Source organism: Rhinichthys klamathensis, unplaced genomic scaffold (assembly GCF_029890125.1).
Source record: "Rhinichthys klamathensis goyatoka isolate OS25496 unplaced genomic scaffold, OSU_Roscu_1.1 h1tg000105l_1, whole genome shotgun sequence".
In the NCBI taxonomy this organism is placed as follows: Eukaryota; Metazoa; Chordata; class Actinopteri; order Cypriniformes; family Leuciscidae; genus Rhinichthys; species Rhinichthys klamathensis.
The window spans coordinates 1,026,506-1,051,364 of record NW_026606644.1 but is presented as its reverse complement, the minus strand read 5'-3'; the positions used below and the strand labels follow the sequence as shown (position 1 = coordinate 1,051,364).

At 39.9% G+C, this 24,859-nt stretch overlaps 1 protein-coding gene across 1 annotated transcript; it reads right to left on the bottom strand.

Annotated features, from left to right (window-relative positions):
• Positions 1–265: 265 nt before the first annotated feature.
• Positions 266–17,489, bottom strand: LOC130087229 (uncharacterized). Its single transcript, XM_056253457.1, has 3 exons — positions 17,194–17,489; positions 11,551–12,037; positions 266–5,798 (listed from the first exon to the last, which is right to left on the bottom strand). The coding sequence occupies exons 2-3, from the start codon at positions 11,898–11,900 to the stop codon at positions 281–283; spliced, it is 5,868 nt and encodes a 1,955-aa protein (XP_056109432.1). The 5' UTR covers positions 11,901–12,037; positions 17,194–17,489; the 3' UTR covers positions 266–280.
• Positions 17,490–24,859: the final 7,370 nt, after the last annotated feature.

The window sequence follows — 24,859 nt, the reverse complement described above, 5'->3', positions numbered from 1 at the left end:
GAGGCTTCCCTCTAGTGGCCATTCAGCATAATCAACCAGGACTTGTAAAAGTGAGATTATTTTATTTAAAAAACATTTACAAAGGTCAGCAAACCCTCATAATGGTACTTTCTCAACTAATTTTTCTATTTTATATGAGTCTTAGTCGATATTCTTAGTAATATTAGTCAATCTTAGCATAAATTGCATATTAAAAAGTACATTTCATTTTGAAGCTAAGGTCAAGTGTAGGACAACACCTGACTGTGAAAATGTCACCATCAAATTCTACTATCAAATGTTATCCACAGTCTGGTAAACACAAATGCTGCTGTAAAAATTTCTCACCTTTTAGGGTTGCCTGATCGTCTTTTGTTTCTTTAGGTTCACTGGTGACTGCAGGGAGGGTGCTGCCTTCTTTATCCACTAATTTTGTGATGTTTGAAGAATCCTGTGGGCCAGGAAGGGGGCATTCTTCCTCCCTTCCACAGTCTCCCCACCTTCCTACCCCCTGCAGTCCATCCCAAGAGTCTGAGCTACGGAGGCTTAGGCGTCTCATTCGTGAGACAGTGTCCACCTCTCTCATGCGGGCAAGTCTCTCCTCTGAGCCATGCCCGGGCGGGGCTATAAAAAGAGCCTCTATTCTTTGGGAAAGTCCACGGCTCCGTCTATCTACACTTGAAACCTGACCTTCATCTGGACCTTGACTCCGGCCCTCATCAATGCCTTCGCCAGCAGCAACTTGTGTATGCTCCACTTTATCAGCACTAGAGGCAAGACTGCTTTGATCGTCACCGAGACCCTGTTCATGCTTAAGTGTTTTTTGTTTCGTGTCTGAATCTACATCTTTGTCGACAGTGTCTTGGGTATTTTGATCTAACTCCCAGTCTGAATCATCGGTGCCTTGCCCATCAATCCCACACCCACGCCAACCCCCCAGACCTCGTTTTTCACCACCTCCTTCCTGTCTGTCATTGTCTAAACCCCACCCCTCCTCACCAACACCCCATCTTTCAGCATCAAGAGACCGTCTCTCTCTGGACCAGAATCCACCTTGGCCCAAACTTTCCCCTTCCCACCCAGCTCTCTCCCAATCTAACCCTAGAGACAATCTACGATTAGTGTAAGGTATCACAGAAAGGGGAAGGTGATCTGGTGGAAATTCAGGACGTAGCTCTGAATCCAAACCTGAATGAGTCCACATTGCAGCCTTATTTGGCCTCATGATCACATTTGGTTCTTTCTTTGCCTCTGAGGCAGCATCACTCGTTTGCTCTGTTCCTTCAGTAACAGAGTCTTTCAGCTCACATTTCTTTTGCTCTGTTTCTGTCTTTTCCCTAGAAGTGTCCTCTTCTGTCACTTTTTCTGTCATTTCAGGTTGTTGGGTTTCAGGTGTCTCTGTTTGCTCTATTTTGGTCTCTTTTATTTCTCTATGTTTCTGCACAGTTTTGGTAGGATCGTCTTTTATTTCAGTGGCTAATATGTTGTTCGCTTCATTCTCAACTGACTCACTGCCAGGAATGTCTTTTTCACCTTTAACCTTGTTTGACTCATCAAGGTCTACTGCTGAACCCTCTCCTGTAATCAGAGTAGCAATATGCTTTTCAGCTAATGAAAGCTGCATCTGCCAGTCAGCAGGAACCTCAGGGTTAGCCTCTAAACCTGCTTTGTCACCAACCGGCTTTCCGGTTGCAAGGCTACAGAGCACACTCCTGTTATTAAGGAACCTGTTAGTGTGGCTTGTTACCCTCCTAAAGCCTGAACTTCTTTCCTCCCTGAATAATGAGATTGGCTCCTGTCTCACATCTAATGCTGAAGAACAACATGGTTGCTCAGAATCTATGGGAGGCCTACTAGGTATGGGCACATGCTGTGGAGTTTCGATGCTCATGGCACTTCCTGGTTTGGATTTGACAGAAGCTCGGCTAACGGCCCCAGATTCTCTGGCCATTTGGAGAGTTTGACAGATGTGCTCATAGTCTGGGGGGCTGGTTAGAGTGGAGGCATCTTGCATGGGCTGTCTGTCAGCCCATGGGACCTCGGCTGCCATGGAAGAGGTGGAGGAGGTTTGTGCAGTCAAATCGTCATCTCTTTGGGTCTCTTTGGGGGCTGTGATTTCTAGCTTCACTGATCTGCAGGCTTTGCGTTGGGTTATCTGGGACATGACTGTTTTGTAATCTCTGAAACCTGGTTCTGGTGGGGGAGGAGCAGGACAAATCTCCTCTCTGAGCTGTTTGCTGAAGCTTACACTCTTCCCAGTTGATGGTCGGGAAAAGGCACTTTTCACCTCCCGGTATTCTGGGTCACTTCCGGGCACCAAGCTTGGCCGAAGAGTGGTTGCAGGAATTCCAATCGAATCTGAAGATAGCCTTGATTTGATGCGGTCAGGGATTTGCATGGAGGAACGGTTGGGAAGGTTATTGCTGGCAGTGCTGAGCTCCAGGATATCTTTGTAGGCCTCATTAAGATCCTCAATGCACTGGTCTACACTGGGCCGTTTACTTGCTTGGTCTTGGGCCTCTTTATTGATGGTTTCAAGCTCCTCAATGGCATCCCATGGTCGCCGGCACACTGGCTTCAGCAGGAACTGGCCAAATGACTCTGGGTTTGGCCCTGAGGCTGACTTTGCCTCTTCAGTCGGATCTGATGGGGGGGACTGAGCAGGAGGCTGTGTTGGTGGGGGGGGTGGAGGTTGAGATGGAGGTTGGGTTGGAGGTGGGGGTGGAGGGTGTGGCGGGGGATGTAATGGAGGTCTGTGAGAACCTGTGCTCTTGGTGAAGGTACCTGTCCGTGAAAAAGCACTGTTGCTGGATGGTTTTAGGCTTTTCTGGCCCTTCATGGGATACCCGTAAGGGGTGCTGTGGTCAGGACCTCCTGAGGTCGGTGGAGCTGCTGGAGTCGGTGGAACGGATGGCACTGATTGAACTGATGGAGCCGTCAAAGCCCCAAGAGCCCCTGGGGTAGCCCCTGGAGCCACTGATGTAGTCTCAGCAGTAGCTGTTACCTCTGGGACAGCAGGAGCATCTTGTGCTTCTGGATTTGCGGGACCTGGATTTGCATTGCTCTTTGTGGGCTCAGGGCTTGTTTGGGTCTCCTGGTCACGGTACTGGTCCCCTGGCCAAGCCCCAGAATACCTTCGAAGCTCATCATGTGGATTTGGCTTAATGATCCTAGAGCGTGAGTTCCTTCTGCGATGAGCTCTCCTTGTGGCTATGCTACTGGACCCACTGCCAAGTGTGAGTGCTTGTAGTTCCAAGTCAGTGGAGGTGGTGGATGTGCTTTTGAGGCTTTGGTTTGGCAGGGAGCCGAGGGTGTTGCTGTTTTCACTGGAGGAGCTTGGTGGAGGAGGAGGAGGAATTGGAGGAGAGTCTGGTTCTTTCTCTTCGTTGTTGTTCTGATCTCGAGATTTTGCACTGGACTGTGAAAGGGGCACAGACACGAGACAGAATATAGTCTCACTGAGTTTCTTTTTCACACTCTTTTTTTCAGGTTCCTGGACTGGTTCCATCTTTACAGTTGACACACTTTCTGAGGAACCTTTATCCATGGATTTGTCAGCCTTACCAGACTTGTCAGTGATTTTCTCAGCTTTTGTCTGGTCTGTACTACTATCTCCTTTTGCCTGCTTGTCAGCCTTAATCAACTTGTCAGTGAATTTATCAGATTTACACTGTTTTTCTAATATTTTATCTGCTTTAAGTTGTTTTTCTAAAATTCTATCGATCTTCAAGTGCTTCTCTAAGAGTCTTTCAGCTTTACTTTGCTTGTCTGAAATTCTTTCTGCTTTAATGGGCTTTTCGGGGATTTTCTCTGCCTTGACTTCAGGCTTAATTTGTTTGTCTGTATATCTGTCGGCCTTGACTTGATCTGGAGTCCTGTCTACCTGTATCTGGTCAGTTAATCTTTCCACCTTTATTTGTTTGTCTGTAAACCTGTCTGGCTTTACTTGATCTGTAGGCTTATCCAATTTGATTAGGTCTGTAACTCGATCTGGTTTCACTTGCTCTGTTACTTTGAGTTGATCTGTTCTTGTCTGTTCAGCACCTCTCTCCACTTTGACCGGCTCTGTAACTCTCTCAACCTTGACTTGGTCAATGACTCTGTCAGCTCTAATCTGCTGGTCTATGCTTCTGTCTGTTTTAATGATTGGTTGCAGGGGTCTGGGCTGAAAGGCTATGGGGTACTTGGCACAGTTCTGGTCAGATGCTACAGTTTCACTGCCCTTGTTCATCCCCTTGTGCCAGCGGTTAGTATTCTCCTGTTCAGTGAGAGCCGGTTTGTTAGTGTCCATGCTAAGACTCGGTCCCTGTGAAGGGAGAAAGGCACTATCATGTGTGGATTGTCCTAAAGTTGCAGCGCAGGGAAGCTCTTTGTTGACGTGTCGGATCTTGTCCGCATCTGTGAGCGAGTTTCCACAGGGCCCCCCTGAGACATGCCTGATGCGCGGGTCATCAAATGGGACATACTGCACGAGTCCTGGGCGGCTAGGTATGACAGGCCCTGGATGCACAGGCCTTCTTGGAACTACTGCCATGCTCCTGTCTTCACGCCGTTCTGACCACGACAGTCCTGAAGTCCTGGAAAACCACTGGCCCATCTCTGCACTCACAGGCTCGCGTTTCCATCGGACAAGAGCAGAATCTGCTCTGTAGTTCTGTCCACTCCTGGGTGGCAGGAATCTCCTGTAGGAGGGGGGTGGGATGTAACCAGGGGGCTCCATGCCAGTCAGTTCATGGTAAAACAGATCTGCCCTATATGCTTCTGGTCTTAAGAGCTCAGCACTTTGGGAGTAACAAATGGACCGGTCTCGTAGCAGTTCTGAGCTCTGAGAGTAACAAAGAGACCGGTCCCTTAACAGGTCAGCACTATGCGAGTGGCTGAAAAAACGATCGCGCAGTAGTTCCGCACTCTGAGAATGACTGACAAATCTGTCTCTTAGTGGTTCAGCACTTTGAGAGTGGCTGACCAAGCGGTCTCGAATTGGCTCTGCGCTCTGTGAAAAGCAAATGGACCGATCTCTTAGAGGCTCTGCACTCTGAGAATAACAACCAGACCGGTCTCTGAATGGTTCTAAACTCTGAGAGAAGCACACTGAGCGGTCTCTGGATTTGGACACAGGTTCAGAGGACAACGTTTCCCAGCTCCCCCTGTTTTGCTGGTGAGTCTCATAAGACGGGGGCTTGACGGGGCGGCTGAACCGTGGCTTTGGTACAACTGCAGAAGGAGCATGACTTTGTGTCTGACCACTCCACCTCTCCCCTGCTTGCCATTCACTGTGGTATCGACCATATGGAGCGGAGCTGTTGCTTCTTTGTGTAGGGGGCTGATTTGCAGCACCAGTTTGAGGCAGATCTCCATAATGAGGATCCTCGGGGGAAAGGACTCGAGGGAGAGACTGGGACTTAGCTCGCACTGTGGCGGACACAATGCCCTCTGCTGGTCGCAGGCGGTGTTGCTGCTCCTGAGACCAATGTTCAGCCTCCCCATCTGACAGCTGCCGGCCCAAGCCCACTGCAGGGCGCCACTCCTCTGTGCCCAGGCTCTGGCATTTTCTCTCTGCAGTCACACGTAAAGTCTCTGGGCCTGAGTCTATTGGTTCCCGTATCCATGGGCCTTCCTCCCAGCGTGCCAGTGGTCTCTCAGCTCTCAACTCCTCAACAGCTAGCACTGGACCTCGCCATAATCCTCCAGACACTCTGAGCTCCCTGGGATCAGCATAGTCCAATAGAGCACTGAAATCCTGTCCCCTCCTTCTCCAGAATGAAATATCTCGCTCATCTGCATGTTCAGAGAACGTCAGGCTGGGAGCATCATAAAACCTAGCAACAGAGACAAAAACAGTTCATTCAATTTTCAAAAACTTTGACAATAATAATAATAATACATTTATTTTATTTTATATAGCGCCTTTAAAAGCTGCTTTCTCAAAGCGCTTTATAGGCAAACATAACAACGGAGAAAACTACACACTTTAAATACAAAAATAAACAAATAAAATGAATAATCAAGTAAAAGTAATCCTAAAATAAAATGTTTTAAGACAATGAATTCAAAAACATTGCAATTAATTACTTTTGTTACAACAGCTGCTTTTTAAAAAACTTTAGTGGCCTTTTCCATATTGAAATATAAAGCTAACACAAATTAAAATGGTGCTATTCTAGCAATCAGAAATTGTATCTTTAATGTTACAAACTGATTAGGTTGCAGAACTGAATAAAAATATATAGTATAGTCGAGGAAAGCAGTATGGCTGTAACACCATGTGTTACTTTATGTCAGATATGTCATAGTTGACAATGGGCTTAGAACAGACAAAATAGGGAGTAGAACAGAAGATATTTTTTACAGACAATAACAAAATTATCTGAAATCTGCCAACAATTAATGCTGATTAACAACATTGACAGAGAGAAACTTTTATATGCGTTATCATTTATAATACAAGCAATCAGTCATTAAAGAAAATCAAAATGTAATAAAAAAATTAAACAATATGATACTTTATAGTTGCTGCATCAAAAAATAGCAGTATGGCTGTCAACAACAATGAAAGCATGATAGTAACATTGTCAAAAAATAACAGACATAAAATATGTTTGAAAAATTCTGCACTGTGATCAAGCTAAAACAATTTTGAAACTAGGCTTAAACTATTTTCCCAATTTTACCCCAAAATAAACAGTGTGTGACCACAATCTTGACTATTCATGAATGAATGACTCTTATGAGCAGATTTTTGTAATGAATCTCAAAAACAGACTCACAAACTCCAGCATTATTGGTTTAACAAATCCTTACTCTAACAAATCTTGCACTGAACCCACCAGTCTGGTTACTGAATTACTGAACTGAGAGTCATCAAAACTTTCATTCACGTACACTTCTGAATGCACCAAGAACTTGGGACAGATAAATTATACATAGATAAGAAAAGAAAAAGAAAATGTAAGTCCAATGTAAGTATCATATTGTTTGTAGCGAAAGCTAATTTTCAACACTCTAAAATTACAAAAATTTTAAACAAAATTAAAAAGAAAAAAGAATCTAACCTAAACAAGAGTACTGAATTAAAGGTTCTCTAAGCGATCCTGGGTGACGTCACTTCTTGTTGACGTTCGAACTATTGTCAAACAAAACGGAGGCTAGCTAGACCCTCCCTCCTCCTCATCCGCACACTAACCCCCCAAACCACACCCCCAAACCCTTCTTGTCGGTCATTGGCTGGAACAGTTTGTTATGTTTTGGGGAGCGGGTCGCTGCAGTTTGTTTTTGGTGCTGTTTGTGAAGCATGGGCTGTCTACAGAGATCGCGTTTCTTTACAGTGTGTTCAGGGGACAGGCAGCCAGCGGATAGTGAGGAGATGTTTGCTGTATGTGACAAAAAAATTTTTGGCCTAAAAAACACATGACATCGCTTAGAGCACCTTTAACCAAGACTTGTAGCTCTCTTAAAAATGTTAAAGCTTGCAGCCAGTTTCAAATAATCAGGTAGCAAGTTCCCAAATTTTGCCCAGAAGCTGCTCTGGTGGATCTGCTGCACCACTGCAGTTTCACATAATAATTACGTAGAGGAAGGCCATTTAAACATTTGAACACACGCTTGTAAAAATGAACAAAGCTTAAAGTCTTATATTTCACACATGTAGCTCATGCTACATGTGTGTAAAATCTTTGTTTGGATCGTGATTAAAATGTAGCAGTTGCCTCTAATTTCAAATGGCTACAGATTTTTTAAGGGCTGTTTTTTTTTTTTTTTTTTGGTCTGTAATAAGGCAAATAAACAACAAATAAATTTGCTTAAAGAAAAAAATCTGAATCAACCCATTTGCTTATTAAATGAATCGGAATCGGCCATGAAAAATTATGAACGGTGCATCCCTAAAATTTTCCACTTAAAAAATCTATCAGTCAATCAAATTTAGAGATAACAAAAACCTAACCATGACTCTAAAGAAATTAGTATGTATTTAAAAAAATAAATTAGTATGTAATTTAGTCTGTTTAGCATAATGACAAATAAAACAATATTGTTGACGAAAAAGGTTTGAGTTTTGCATAACTCAGGTGTCATTCATTGTCACTTTACGCACACACAAAATGCACCTCTGGGGGAGCTATAGATGTGATTACATACACATGGCCGATTCCTTTCAGATTACATCAATGTTGCCAGTCTGGATTTTTGTGATAAATCACAGTGGAATGGATTAGCCAACAACATGAAATATGGATAACATCTATTTTAATTTTGTTTCTATTAGGACAGTCTTCAACAGCAGCACACACATGGCATGACATCCACCAATATTTCAGTGGTCTCAAAACATATTTGGGCACATGTCAGTTGGTGGTAATGTGATGAACTACCCCTATGTGAACTTGATGGGAACTGACTGAACATCAACTATACATCACCACAAGATGCTAAATTCTTGGCTCTGAAAAGTGAAGTTACAGTAGTTCTGAGAAAAGCTTTTGTCTGCAAATATCACTTGATTTGATATTTTCTTTGATGAAATGGCGTTCATACATTTTTAATTGTGACCAAAGAGCCCAGATACTTTTACAGCGCCAGTGTTTATGTTACAAAAGAATTTTTGGGACATAAAGATGAATGGAACATTGCATACAAAATACTGATAACCTCAAATAAATCTGCTAATAACATGCAATATTTCAAACAAAATATAGGCTATGTCCTTTATTAGTATCAACGTAAAAGGAATGTTAACTGCTTTAATGTGTCACCAACAGGTTATATCGCCACCACTTTTGCCAAGATCGGTGTTCACTAGATCAATCACATTTTTAAATAGCTATACTTTATATTTAATACAGTTGTCGAGCATTTGTTCGAGTATGTGCTTCGAGCGTGTATTGTGTTTTGATACTCTTATTTGTACGTTTTTGAAAACATTTTTATTTCAATTGCTGCAATTTCTTTCCTTTTAAATTTGGTGACATAGTAATGGGTTATGTTAGATGACCATCAAAAAACTAGGTTAAGTGAGGATTTGAACTCTAAATACGATTTTTCTAGTAAAAAGAAAAAAAACATGAAAGGCCTCTCAAGGCGTATTTACTGCTGGGAAACTCAGTTTCACAGACAGGGTTTAGATTAAACCAGGATTAGAACTTAATTCAATTAGGACATTTAAGTAGCTTTTATAAACATGCCTTAGAAAAAAACATTACATGTGTGCATCTTGAGACAAAATAATGGATGTATCAGTGGAAGTTGCTTTCAGTTAAAACAGCTCAAACATGCATTTTAGTCTGGCTTAAGCCTTGTCTGTAAAACGGAAATTTGTCTTCCAAGTGTCCGAGTTGGGCGCACCATAAAATTTAAACATGACAGAGGGGAGAACATTTGCTGCTGTGAGTGGTTTTCCACAACAGCTACATCGCCTTGGTTTTTCATTGAAGTACAGCATATTTACATGAATAACCATTTGAAGCATTTTATGTTTTATACACAGGGAAATCAGCCTATATTTGACCGAAATTCCAGAATCATTAGCAAGCTAATCTAGATAGCGCTGTGAATGTTTGCAAAGTTGCCAACGAATGGGACGCTAAATATAATTTTGGCTTTAATAAGATTTCCCCAATTAATAGGCAAGAATAAACCTGGTGTCCTCCATGATTCCTGTTCTTTCCAACAACAAAGCACAAGCAACGACAAAAATGCAAATTTGTGAAAACAGTGACGTCTAGGGATGGGCGATACCACTTATTCTGTTTTCGATACGATACCGATAGTTTCAAGGCCAGTATCGTCGATATCGATAATCAACGATTAAATTATTGAATTACTAAGATTAAAATGGGAAAATGAGACCGACTTAACATTATATTTTAAAGGCATTTTAACATTCAATACGCCTTAATTGGAATTTATTAGATTATATTTTTATTTAGACGTGGTTACAATGTTTACTTGTAGTGGTAACCATGGAAATCTACAAAATATTATAGGCCTAGTTGAACTATGATCACTGTAATGTTAATTTTCATAAGGGACTGCCAGTGACCGACTGTTGCACCCATAAAATGCAAGCTTTTTATTCTGACAGTGTATGATTTCTATTAAAATTATTTACAAAATAGAACTATGAACTTTTAACATTAAAAAAATATTTGATTTGCACAAACTATGTAGACTACAATTTAAATTAGTTTATTGTGAAATAGCTCAAACATATGATGTTTTTCTGTCTTCTGTTAAGCATTGTTCAGGGCTGCGTTTCCCAAAAGCATCAATGGTTTCTTGTGATACTTTTGGGAAACGCAGCTCTGTTTGAATGCATTGTCGGCAGTGTGTGAACACTCTCTGTGATTGATTGCTTCTGACTTGCAGCATTTGCGTGTGTTCAGATAAGCAGGAAAATAGTTATACTACACAATTATTTACTAAACAGGTTATTCATCCAATTCAATGCATATTGTACGCATTAAACCTCTTGTCAAATAAACAAAATCACTGGTAAAAAAAAAACTGTAGTATCGATATTTTTATTTGAGTATCGATACTTTCGATACTCGACGTAAGGATCGATATATCGATACTTTGTATCGATACGCCCATCCCTAGTGATGTCATCCACTAATAACCTCACCGGACACCTTCAGCTTCACCAAACACAAGGCAAATGCCGTCCACATTGTACAAACAAATGCACCCAACCTTTCCGCTAGAAAGTAACTGTAAGCATCCAGACTGCGACATGATTTTACCGCATCTCTCGTGTAGATGCAGTCAACCAGATTATGATAGATGTCTTGGATAAGATACTTCAGGTAAACGTTAAATGTTCTGTGTGAAAAGTTTCAGTTTTTGTAAATAACCTTAACGTTTCTATTTGACCATGTGATTTAAAAATGGCGCCACCGGAAATGTTTTGGGACCAGACATGCGCAGTAGCATTCCAGCGCGTTTGTTAATGTTTACGTCTTTGAAATGGTCTATTACACATTCAGTCTATAGGCACGTAGTGTTTCTTTACAAAGTGACATCGCCAGCTACTGGCCTGGCATGAATATTACAGCGTTTTAATCGGTTTCTCAGATCCGTGTGAACTGGGATCATTTGGACATTGTTGTCAGTTGTACTGGCGCTCTTGCTTATATGGGTAAACAATGTCTTATGTTTTTGTTCATTTATTTTTTTATACTATGGACCGGGATTCTGTGTCCTTAATAAAGATTGAATGAATGAATGAATGTACGTGAAAAATGAAAAGGAAAAACGTTACCGTTTTTAGTACATCGTTGTCGTGTAAACGCACCCTCAATCTAAAGAGCCATTCACACCAAGAATGATAATTATAACAATAATTTAATGTTTTTGAAGCTGAAAAAAAAAATCGAAAAAGGTCATTCCAATGATGTCTGTGACATTTTTGTTATAGTTATATAGAACTTCCCTGTTCTCAAAGAATCAGAACGATTATTAAAAGGTTATGGTTTTTGGCGAGAACGCCCCTAAAACAGATGCCACCAATATTTGAAACATCTAGTTTCTCAACATGACACTTTAATGTGGACCCTTATGACAGTGCACACTTACCCACTGTCTGTAGCTAGAGAGTCACCCAAAGGTTGCAGGTCACCAAGGAAAGCAACAGGAACCTCCAGTCTCCGTTGAATCCTCTCATGGCCCTCATTGATGTTGTTGTTGTTCTCTGGATAAGCCTTCACCGGTGCCGGTCTGTACACCACCGTACCCGCTTCCGCTCCCCCCTCTGTTGTCCCAAATCCATTCAGAGTTCCACCGCCACCAGGAGGCCGGTTCTCTACGTTGTCACGGCGACATTCGTTGTTTCGATTGTCATAAGGCGCAGAGGAAGAGGAGGAGGCAGGGCCGCTCCTGGGCAGTTTGTATCCATGAGAGATCAGCAGGTCCTCCACACTGTACATGATGTGCGTGTGCGTGTGTGTGTGTATGAACAGAGCTGGAAAGGGAGCCCAAAGGTGTGTGTGTGTGTGTGTGTGTGTGGCCTATGGGCAGTGCTGGTGCAGCAGGCGGGGACACAGCTGCTCAGCAGAGGCCATCACTGGAGAATAAGAGAGACAGAGAGAGATAGAGAGAGAACATTACACTCTAAAACAATAACCATCTGCTCTGCAGAGACCTTACCGTCTTCTTGGTTGAGCACATGAAACTTTAAAGCTACATACAGTATTTATTCTTATGATCTGATGCGGCCACACCCCGTCAGGTTATTATATGACCAATGCACAAAATGTTCAAGAGGTGCAGCTTAAAGTCTTTTTGATGCTCTGCTCCCATCTTACTGACATAATCTAGGGCTGCATGGGTGATATCTTTCAACGTGATACTCAACGTATCAGAGGAACCAGAACTTTGATCATAGAGTCATTGTTGCCAAGCAGATTTCAAATGTTTAATGCAAGAAATAAAATACAGTAATGATCTGGTTCAAAATGTGAACAATGTCAAAACACCAAGGTGTGTTTTTCATTCTGTCTCTGTGAACAAACTGAAGAATATATTTAATAATTTTTATATACACTTTTATAAGAATACATAGTCATACATAGCAATGTTTACAGTACTTACATTTTTAATAAAGCATTTTTAAAATGGCACTTCAGTGTGTGTTTAATGCATTGCAAACAAATTAGTTTTGAATCAATCAATACATCAAAAACGGATTCACAAAAAATGAATCTATCTAACTCTAATGCCATTTTTGCTACTGAAGCTTAAAGGCATAATTTAAAGGCAAACAAATTCCGTCATTAATTACTCATGTCGTTCCAAACCTGTAAGACTTTCGTTCGTCTTCTGAACGAATGAAAATATTTTTATTGAAATCTGAGAGCTTTATTCCTCCATTGACAGCCCATGGAACTACCAGAAAGGTTGTAAAGACATCATAAAAGTAATCCATGTGACTCCAGTGGTTTAACCTTTAATTTTATGAAGTGACATGTGTGCTTTGTTTGTGCAAAAAAACACATAATTTACCACTTTATTTACAATATTAATCTCCAACGCATGTTGTGTTGACACGAGAGCGGACATTGTTGCGCGAACGCGTGTTGGAGATTAATATTTTGTGCAAACAAAGCACTCACGTTGCTTCATAAAATGAAGGTTAAGCCACTGGAGTCACATGCATTACTTTGATGTCTTTACCTTTCTGGGCCTTGAAAGTGGTAGTTGCATAGGCCGTCAATGGAGGGACAGAAAGCTTTCAGATTTCATTAAAAAAGATATTAATTTGTCTTCCGAAGATAAACGAAAGTCTTACAGGTTTGTAACGACATGAGGGTGAGTAATTAATGACAGAATTTTCATTTTTGGTGAACTACCCCTTTAAAGCATTTCTGCGCCACAAATGCAACTGCAAAAATAATGTTTTCAAAAAGGTATCCTGAAGGAAATAATGTAGTGTGGAACTTGTTTTATTATGTAAACCAAAACCAAGAGCATGCATTTAAAATTATAATAATAAGTCATTTTGATTTCATGTTGACTTTTAACCAGGAGCAACAGTTCTGTCATAAGAAAAAACATAAGTTGCAATTGATAATGTTGATCTACTATAACTAACATGCATATTTAATAGACAATAAAAATTACAGATCACACACACAAGAGACTTACCTACTCAAAAATCAGCAATACTGATTGCTGAATTTATATCTTAATAGTTTTTCAATAAATAATCATATGAAAACACTCTATCTGCATAGTTGAGAGAGCAACACTGTGTTTCCAAGGTGATTTTTAAATTACTGAACCACACCTTGGTGCTGAATGTATCCTAGCAGTAACCTTTGGTCCCCACAGTGACCTTAACTTGACCTTGAACTATGCTTAGAGAAAAAGAGAGACAATGACCTTGACTCATGCTCGTAGGAGCACTGTGTGCATGTTTGCATGTGTGTGTGTGTGTGTGTCTGGCGAAACACTATCTTGTTTTCTTGAGTAACACTCCGATTTGATGAGTGGCATTCGGTCAGGTTGAATTCACAGTGAGCCATGCAATACTGCCAGCTATGCTTGAGGCTTTGGCTAGATCCTTCTCTAACTAGGCAGGAGCCTGCTTACCGTGTCTGCACTTTTTTTTTTCGTTGTCAACACACACACACACACACACACACACACACACCTGACCTCTGGATGACCTCTGTGGAAAATATGTGCATGCGTTCTGCACTTACAGTGTATTAGATGAATGATATAACCAGCAACCTGTGTATACTTTATCCTGTCTAATGATCCAAAACTGCATGCAATGCATAAAACATACATACTTTTGTCACTTTTGTTTCTGTTGGTCGTCTGAAAACCTCGTTGTGGGCAGGTTATCACATTGCAGAATCATTAAAACCACTGATGCTTTAATAACCGATGTAAATTAGTCAAATATGGGGTTGAAATTAGAGTGAGGTTGATAGTGCATTTCCCCTGCCAGCTGGGACTGTGATTGGTGTGGTATGGGAGTGACATCATCACTGTGAGCAGCCAATCACGTTCCACTGAGTCTGAATCAGCTGTAAACTACAACTACAGTAAAAAAATAAATAAAGAGTGCAAAACTAAACAATGCAGTTTGATACACAGCTCTTGCTCTTATACTGCCTGTGACACAGTTAAACTAGCCACCTCCCTCCAGTACTGCATTCTGAACAATACGAATACGAATGAAGGGACCATCGCAGCGTGATCGTATTACACACCACAAAGTAGTGTTCCCTATTCAGTCGTAAGGATCAGGGAAGAGAGACGGCAATAGTCAAAGTGTGATTTGACCATGACAGCTGCTGTCAATGATAGCACATCGGTGTTGCTGGGTAGAAAAAGGGGTGTTGCTGCCTCATGTTGATTGAATATGAGAGTGTCACAGCATCACCACTGGAATGGAGGTTCATAATTACAACCATTGACTGTATCCCAGAGGGGGACTTCACAAAACACTGATCTGGCATCATTTATCTAATCTCGTCATTTCCAACTCTTCTGTCATACTAGCATATCAATTTTCACACTATAACAGGTACCATGTATGTGCATTATGCAAAAGAAAACATGTTCACATGTAAATAAATTATTTTTTGTCTTATAATTGATACTTTATTTAACGTTGATCATTGAAAAACTTTGAAAGTTCAAGAGAGGAAAAACACTACAATTGTTTTTTAATGATTTTATGTTTTTTTTTCCCTGCAGATCTGCATTACATAATAAATGCTAAAACATAAAGATGGGCTATATTTTACATGCCTATCATCAAGACAACAGCAGTTTAGACATGTGTAAGATAACAAACTTCATAAACACACACACCTACAGGACAGACAAATCACAATGAAATGTTTTTAATATCTCAAGTGTTTCTCTTTGTCAGCAATTAGATGGGGAGCAAATTAAGGAAGTCACTCAGACAGACAGTTCACGTCAAAAAATGAAAATGATGTCACAATTTATTCATCCTTATGCTGTGTCTATCCTGTATGACTTTCTTTCTTACATTAGACGCAAAGGGAGAAGTTAGGCAGAATGACAATCTCAGTCACCATTCGCTTTCATTATATGGCAAAACGATGCAATGAAAGTGAATGGTGACTGAGGCTGTCTTGCTCCACGGAAGAAAGAAAATCATAAAAATTTGAAAGCGAGCAAATGATGACAGAAGATTCAAAATAGGATTTGATGAAAACATGCATGTAATCTCACATGTAGTTTCTTAACAGTCTCACAAACTGCTCAGATTCACCACCAGTGAAACGCCTCGTATATGAACTCAAATTTTCCAAGACCAAATTATTCGAACCATGTTGTATACGTTCATTTCTAATTCTATACTCATATACCCAACAATGCTCTCATTTATAATCCAACCAACTAGTTTCAGGAAAAAAAAACATCTGCAGCAAAGTTGAAACATAAACCATAATGGACTTTTAAATGAAAGTTAATTTAATCCTGTCAAACAATCAACTTGTCTTAATGCTGTGACAATTCTTCCAACATCATATCACCTCCACTTCTATTTCTGCTCACTTCTACTATAGCGTTCATTAATTAAGAAGTCCAGCGGGTCTATTTAGAGCTTGAGCACTTCACCATGGACAACAAGCCTAATATGTTTACCTTTATCTCAGTGAAAGGATTACATAAACACCTGAACATGTGAAGATATCAAAGCTGTAAATGAGCAACGTCTAAGCAACACAATCTCCCTGTGGGCACACACACGCATTGGTCGAATCCACTGTCTCTAAGGGGCAGGCCCCGCTCGCTGCTCTAGTGTCGGGCACACAGGTAGCTTCCGTCAGCACATGAGCAGGTGATAAAATCACCCCTCCATCACTTTTTACAGAATACACTTTTTAATAAGGGGCGAACAGAGATTGAGTTATTAAGTTAAGTGTGCCATAATTAATTAAGAACTTAGCACAGAGAGACAGAGGGAGAGAGGTGGGGTAGAATGGGCAAAGCAGAGCAACACCCAAACGCACCAGCCATTCCCTACCCTATGAGAGAGGATGTTAATATTAGAGCAAGAAGCCCAACTCAAATGCAATTTCCACCTCTCACTTATTTCATTTCGCTGAACATCTCCACTGCGCCACAAACACACGCAGCTCCTGATGAGCATCAACGCGGCGCACAAGCGCGTAATATGACCTACAGCATCAGCACCAGCAGCACCAGCAGCATCAGCAGCGCAAACGTGCTATGCTGGCAAAGCCATACTGCAGTGTGTGCCACGGTATACATCAAACAGGCCGCTCAAGAATGCTTTTAAAAGTCAAAACGCCCCGAAAAAAAAAACTCGCACGCATACGTAGCGCAGCGCAGCGCCGCAGGTACAGAAAACACATTGCACAGACTGAGTGGGGAAAATACGCTGTCATAATCCCATTTCAAATTTTACATATCCTCCCATATCAACATAAACACATAAATGGCCTAGACTCGCACCGGTAAACGCAAACGCAAGGTGTTGGATGCGTTTTTCGGCTCTCCGCACCATTTGCAGATGCGTCTTTTGCTTGAGTGTGTGTTTATCTTTTGCATTAGGTGGAAAATACACAGGCACGCGCGCGCTCGCGTTATACTGCTCCTTAATGGAAAAAAATACATGCATGCACGCGCCGGCTGCAGATGTATGTATTCGGTCGTTAAAAGGCGCGACGCGCTCGGATGTCATTTCAAATGTATATGTCTTACCTGGTGCTCGTTTGCGCGGCCGTCGCAGTTCGCCTGCGCCCAGCGTCAGAGGCTGCAGGACGCTTCAGCTGGGCATGTCTATATCAGCGGGCTCTCCTCCTCTCTACGCGGAAGGATGGAAAAAACGGCGTTGGCGACAATGGTTTCTCCCGAAGTGTGCGCGAAGTTTATTTTCCTTCCTTCGCCCTTGTTGACGTCAGACGTGCGTGAAATTGCTGCTTGATTTGACATTTAGTGGAGCTCGGTGCGCCAGCACTAATGCGGAGCCTTCCATGCTGGTGGCGAGTGTGTTCTGATGTGAGCAGGGTTCAGTTCATGCTAGGTGTGCACACACTCTCAGGAATAAAGGTTCCAGCTTTTAAGGAGAGCCTTTAAGTTCCACTGAGAACTTTTTTATCCTCTAGCTCGTTGGAAAAACATGTAAACCCAATATGAGGATCTGAAAAACGTGCAATATTACATCAAGAACTTAGTTTATTTTCAAAGAACCCTAGACAGACAAATGTGGTTCTTCATTAAAAAAAGATATTTACTGAACCTAAAAGGAACAAGAACAACAACAACAAAAAAACTTGAGAGAGTTAGAAAACTAATGAAAAAGAAACAATGCATCAAATGAAGAACTTGTAATGTAACATCAAGAAGTTTTAGTCTATCAAACTATGGAGTGAAAAAAAAAAGATCTTGGTGAGAACAGAGATATTTTTATTTGTATATTTGTATTTTATATTTATATAAACTGGATTATATAAAAAATGGATATTGATAAGAAAAGAATGTGTGTGTAGCCTGGCAAACCCTACATTATAGGGACAAAATTTCCCCGCAAAGATGGCAATATCCGAAATCCTTGTCCTTGTGGGGAGACTTTTGGTCCCCATGAGGAAAACCGCTTATAAATCATTCTAAGTGATGTTTTTTGACAATGTAAAAATGCAGAAAAGTTTTCTTTTATGGGTATTTTTAGGGGTAGGGTTAGATAGAATATACAGTTTGTACAATATAAAAATTATTACATCTAGAAAGTCTATGTAAAGATATAAAAACAAGTTTGTGGTGTGTGTGTGCTTGTGCAAACCTCTGTGTACTGATGCTCTAAAGAACGCTAATACACGGATCTGAAGTAGCTGTAATAATTGTCAAGAACTTTCATTAGCTCCAAAGAAGTAAATCGGCAAACCGAAGACAGGAAAGATTTCTTTATTTACATTTATCCGCATTTACATTTATGCATTTGGCAGAATGCTATTATCAAAAATAACTTCAAGTGCATTCAAGAAAGACAAAATTGTGCATTATGTCTAAATGACCATCTTCGCATGCATGTAAATGACTTGCTATGCAGAAAGCAGAGGATATTCCACATAATGGGCGGACAGAGAAAAAGGTCCAAAGTTCTGTGCTTTTTGAAACTGCCCATCTGAGCTTCGTCTCTCTCGTGCATTTTACACCATGCTCGTCTCTCAGGGACCAGCCCACTCTCACACACACACACACACATACACACACCTCATCACCATGGAACACTGACCCAGAATTCCCGGTGCTCTTGATCAGATCAGCACGGTGTGAGCGCGATCCACAATGACACGCCGTAGAGATGCTAGAGGTGAAGGGAGAGAGAGAGAGAGAGAGAGAGAGCCTGGATGTTGTTCACATGCAAACCTCCCAGCATGACCTATATGAGAGGTGGTGTCATGAAAACAGCAAGAATTGCAAATCAACTTAATCAAATATTGTGCATACTGAAAGTGTACTTTAAAAAGTTTTTAGGTTGCACTTTATTTTACAGTACATGATGCGCATACAGTGTACTTACCTAAGAAAGTAGGCTACTGGGCAATATAAGGTATAACTACATGGGTTAAGGGCATGGTTCAGGGTTATTACCCAGTTATTATAATAAATAGTTGTATGGGGAACAGGACTGTAAAATAAAGTGCTACCATAATTTGTATTATGCAATTATTTTTTTTTTAACATGACGTTGTCAGAATGAACTCAGTTTGCACAAACAATATAAATAGACCACAAGAGTGTGTTGCACGAGGCCTCTGTAGGGTTTCTGAAAGGCTCATGTATGAAAAACTATGTCAGTATTATAATGAAGAGGAAAAGGCAAGGAGGGTCGTATTAGACAGAAAAGAAAGAGAGCAAGGGGAATGTAATGGAGAAATAAAACACTCTCTGTTGTATCTTGTTTAAATGAGCCGCGCTGGTTTTGGAAGTAAATCTGTCATTCAAACATGTTACAATGATACATTCTTACTGATAGCTGAAAGCACAATTAAATCACCCAAAATATTTCATAAACGAGCATGCAAGGGTCAAGGATTGTGTATAACTTTGTAAACGATTTGCGTTTGGGTTCTGCCGAGCTTTCTGCGGAGTGCTGCGGGCGCAGATTCTGTGTGGGCCTGGTTATAAGCCTTTCAAAGACAACCCTACTGAGCTTTGGGGCTTAATACAGATCTGTAGGTCTGTTACTATGTAGAATAGTGAAATGATGAATCTGTGCACTCAGCCTCACTGGAATCACTGCCCTCTAGTGGCACTTCCAGGCCTTGCAAGGCAACTAAACTGCAGAGCTGGTCATATATATACACACACGTGCTCATGGAGACTTCGGTCAATAACCTTGCATCTTAAAGGAACCTTGCAAACTTCTATTTTTAAACGATCAATGCGATATAAATACAGGGAAAGGAAACGGATATGGTGAAACACTGAGAAAATCGGCAAAACACAAAGGGGGATGACAGAGGACGAAAGAGTCAGAAGGTCAGAGAACAGTCAATACCTTAACATTTACCCATAATCCCACTGGGTTATGAAGTGGACACATCGGTGCATGTGAAGTAGCTACCCGTGATTCCCACACAGAAAGTGATGGTGAATATATCAATTCAATTATCCAGAATTAGAACTGATCAGTTGGATTATTATTGTTTAATCACTTTTACAATACTAAAACATGCAGAAATCTGTCTGATTAGCTCAACCGTTTATGTAATAGAATAGTATCAGTATAAGTGAGTTTGGGGTGGGACAATCAGCAATTCTGTCTCGCAGTTCCGTTTGGTGCCACTAGTGGCGCCAATATTGCACACTTTACCTCAGTCTTTAAAAAAGAAACAAAACTGTACACAATCATGTCCAGAATCACCAGACATTAGGTTGAATATAGTTTTATTATGCCGTATAGTAAAGCTTAAAAACATACATTTAAAAAAACAGCAGCAGAAGCAAGAGGAGAAAACCTGCATGAGAGCAGTGTCTGTGCTTATTGTATGTGCTAAAGACATTCAAGTGAGCTACAAATCACATACAGGAAAGCACATACTAGAACACCTCGGGGAAAAACACAGTTTCTCTCAGCGACTTAAAGGGATAGTTCACCCTTTTCTGTCATCATTTATTCACCCTCAAGTTGTTCCAAACCTGTATGAGTTTCTTTCTTCTGCAGAACACAAAAGAAGATGTGGGTAATCAAACAGTTGCTGGACCCCATTGACTTTCATAGTATGGAGGGAAAAAAAACATATCATGGAAGTCAATGGCTACAGTCAACTGTCTGCTTACTGACATTCTTCAAAAATATCTTCTTTTGGGTGAACTATCTCTTTTATATTCATGTGCTCAATGTTTCGAAGTCAAATTTAAAGGTGCACTCAGTAATTTTCCCTCACTAAAAAAATGTAAACTGTAAAACAACGATCACAGCTGAATGCTACTCACTTTATCTCTGTTTTGAGATTCGTTTGAGGTCAGTAAAACATTTTTTTTTAAAGAAATGATTATACTTTTGTTCACCAATGACACATTAATTGACCAAAAAATACAGTAAAGACTTTTACATTGTTACAAAAAAAATCGATTTCAAATAAATGCTGTACTTTTGAACTTTCTATTCATCAAAAAATGTATCACGATTTACACAAAAATATTAAGCAGCACAACTGTTTTCAACATTGATAATAATCAGAAATGTTTTTCTTGAGCAGCAAATCAGCATATTAGAATGATTTCTGAAGGATCGTGTGACACTGAAGACTGGAGTAATGATGCTGAAAATTCAACTTTGAATCACAGGAATAAATTACATTTTAAAATATATTCAAATAGAAAACAGCTATTTTAAACTTTAAAAATATTTCACAACATTACTGTTTTTACTGTATTTTTGACCAAATAAATGGTGAGCAGAAGAGACTTTTCTTCACAAACATGTTGAATAATTTAGTCAGATGACAGCGAACTTTTCTACACTGGCTTTAAGAACTGAGAACTTCTGTATCTACAAGATTTGCAACGACAACAGAACGAGGACAAAAATATTACTGAGTCAACCTTCAATTCATTCAAATACTTCTGAACATTTTAACTTCTGAATGGAGTATATCAAAATGGAAGTCTTTATAATGATGCATTGAAAGCTTTCATTAATAATACAGTATGTCACATAAAGGTCCAGCCTGACTGTTCTATGTCAACATACACCACACACACATTACGCTACATAAACACACATCAGTGAAACATTTCTTCAACATATGATGATTAATATTAAAGTCGGGTTAATCGACTTAAGTCAAGAGAACTAGGAATACTTAATCATAGTGTCTAAATAAAAACATGTCATCGTTTTTATGAATTAAATCCCTTTTGTGTTAAAGTCTTTTGGTAATAAAGAGACCATCAGGAAAAAATATAAACAGCAGCCTGTGGTTTAAAACTCTTATTAAAATCTATTTTTTTGTCAAAACTTTTAAAAATGGCCAATACAACTATTAAGAATGAAAAGTTTCTGTGAATGTAAAAAAAAAACTGTTTATTTGCAATGTTTCTGTTTCATTATATTATTATAATTAATATGTTTCTGTTTCATTATATATATAATTTTGTGCTATTGAAAAGGTTCCATGGATGTTCAAGGTTCTTCGTGAAACCATCGATGCAAATAAAGAACCTTTATTTCTATTCATTTCTATTCTATTCAGGTACTCTTTCTTTTTTTTCCCTTTTCTTTGCTGTGTACATTTTGATTGTATTGATTTGTTGTATACTCGTAAAAATAAAGGTTCTTTATTTGCATCGATGGTTTCATGAAGAACCTTGAACATCCACGGAACCTTTTCAAGCACAAAAGGTTCTTTATACTGGAAAAAGGTTCTTTAGATTATAAAATGTTCTTCACACTAAGAAAAAAATGGTTCTTTTAATAAGAGTTCACTGAAAGGTAGTGATCATTTGACTTAACTTAAGAAAAGTGAGGAAACCCATTGCTTTACAATTATTAAGTAAATAAACTTGCGTACTTGAAAAAATTAAGTTAACTTGACAATTCCACATAACCTAATTTTTTCAATTACGCATTAAGTTTATTTAACGGGTTTCCTTATTTATGTCAACTGATCACTTTTTGGGTAACCAAAAATGGTTCTTCACTATGGCATCTCTGCAAAGAAAAAAAAACCTTTTGGAACCTTTATTTTTAAAGGGATAGTTTGACTTGAAAATTAAGTCATGATTTACTCACCCTGGTGTTGTTCTAATGCTGTGTGCCCTTCTTTATTTTATGGAGCACAAAAGCAGAATTAAAAAAAAAAAAATTCCTGATCGTGTTCGTACATAAAATAGCAATTAATAGCAACAAGCTTTTTTAAAAAAAGACTCAAAAGTATCACAGAATGATCCCATGCGATGAGTGCCTTTTTGTTTTTTGTTTTTCAATATTAATTTCTTACAACTTGTGTGCTTTTTCTGGGCGAGACGGAGTGAACTGTGGCGCTAATACAGTCTCAAAATGTAAGAAAATAAGACCAAAGGCCAAGGTCAAGAATTTCATTAAATAATAGATTCAATTTTGGTTTGTTTTTCACCAAACCCTATCGTATACCCCAAGAAAACTTGGATCATTCTGTGATACTTTTGCATCTTTTTTTAAAAAGCTTAATGCTGGTCTGCCATTATATGGATGAACACGAGCAGTGCATTTTTTGTGGTCCATTAAAGAAACATAAATACATACAGCATTAGAACAACTCCAGGGTGTGTAAATTATGACTTAATTTTCATTTTAGGGTGAACTAACCCTGCATATGCATATGGAAAATGTGGAGAATTACTAACTCAAATAGCTTATGTTTTGACTAACTTAACCAGCAAGACTTCCATGGTCAACCAGCTTCACCAAAAAGACCACCTATAAACCAGTCTAAACCAGCATGAGAAGACATTTGAACCAGCTGATTGAAGACGCCCCTTGTTGCATTATATCTAATATAGTTAACATGTTAAAATGGCCTGTTGATGTGTGAAATATTCACTAACTAATTTCTTCCATTTAATGCCCACTTTAAAAATTCTCACTTTCTCTCACTCATCTCAACTGCTGCAGTAAAACTGAGCAAAGAGTTATTTGTTGCTATGGACACGTTTGAATAAAATAAAAAACAAATACAAAGAACAGCAATGCATTTGAATTCAGTCGCATTTGGTGGCAACAGCTGATCAATCACAGGATGATGCTAATTTCTACATCGATTTAATTAGGATGTTGAAATGATGCAGTGGCCTAATAGCATCCAATATCTCCGTTTAATCTATTTATCGCCTAGATCCACTCGCATGACGCCATGGGTAAAAACCCAACGGCTAAACTCTGGTTGGCAGTCATGAGAGTGTGCTAAATTTACCACCGGCTGACTCTTAAAAAAGCTAACGCTAAACTCTGCTGTGATGTTGCAAATTGGAATGCAGGCTATTGTCTCCATAGTAACATGTTCACTTCTTTTTCAGGTACATGTGACTCTATCCAACGTGACTGTAAACAACTTGCACAGACTTGCTCTAAATGATGGTTTTAAAAATAGTAGCGTTTCGTACCTCAGAACTGCACTGCCTGAACATTTATGAAAGAAAAGCAGTGGAAATGTTTAAGACTGTTAAATGATTGATACTAATACAAATCAGACATGTTAGCACAGTTCCAAAACCTAGTGAGTTGCCTACCAAGACATCAATAAGGATGCCTCGTTTTGGCCGCATTTTATGACAACACTGCACGCTTCAGTTAGGATGATGCCTTAGAAAGTAACGTTAAGGCCTGTTCACACCGGGACGAATTTCGCGCGCGATATTTGCCGACGTTTAACGCCTCGTGACTAAACAAAGGGCGACAATGTGAGTGTGCACACCGACGTGAAAAACGCCACGCGTAAAAGCGTCATTTTTTTAAAAACGCCTCGGGTTCGTTTCTTTAGTTTGACGCGCCGCGTCAAGAACTATCCGACCAATGAGATTGGCGCTTTTGCTCATGTGTCTGGAGCTTCTGAAGTTACAGTAAAACACAACTTGTGGGCGCTCAAACACAAAACGGTCTTGCCGAGCACACATACGTAACGGTGAAGAAGATATACGTCAAGTAGCATCTACACTGCCGGGAAGAAATAAGACGAGGAAGATGCAAGGCAAGATGAATAGAGCTGCTGGTCTCGTTGCTGTCGGAACATAAAGAACTATATGACAAACGCGACAGCGACTACATCTAAATCTTAATAAAAGAGAATGTTATGGAGTGGTATTGCAGAGCAAATGGGCGCCATCTAATGTCAGGGAATGAATTTTCATGTCCACTCGGCTCATCGTCAGCGAAAATCGCTTG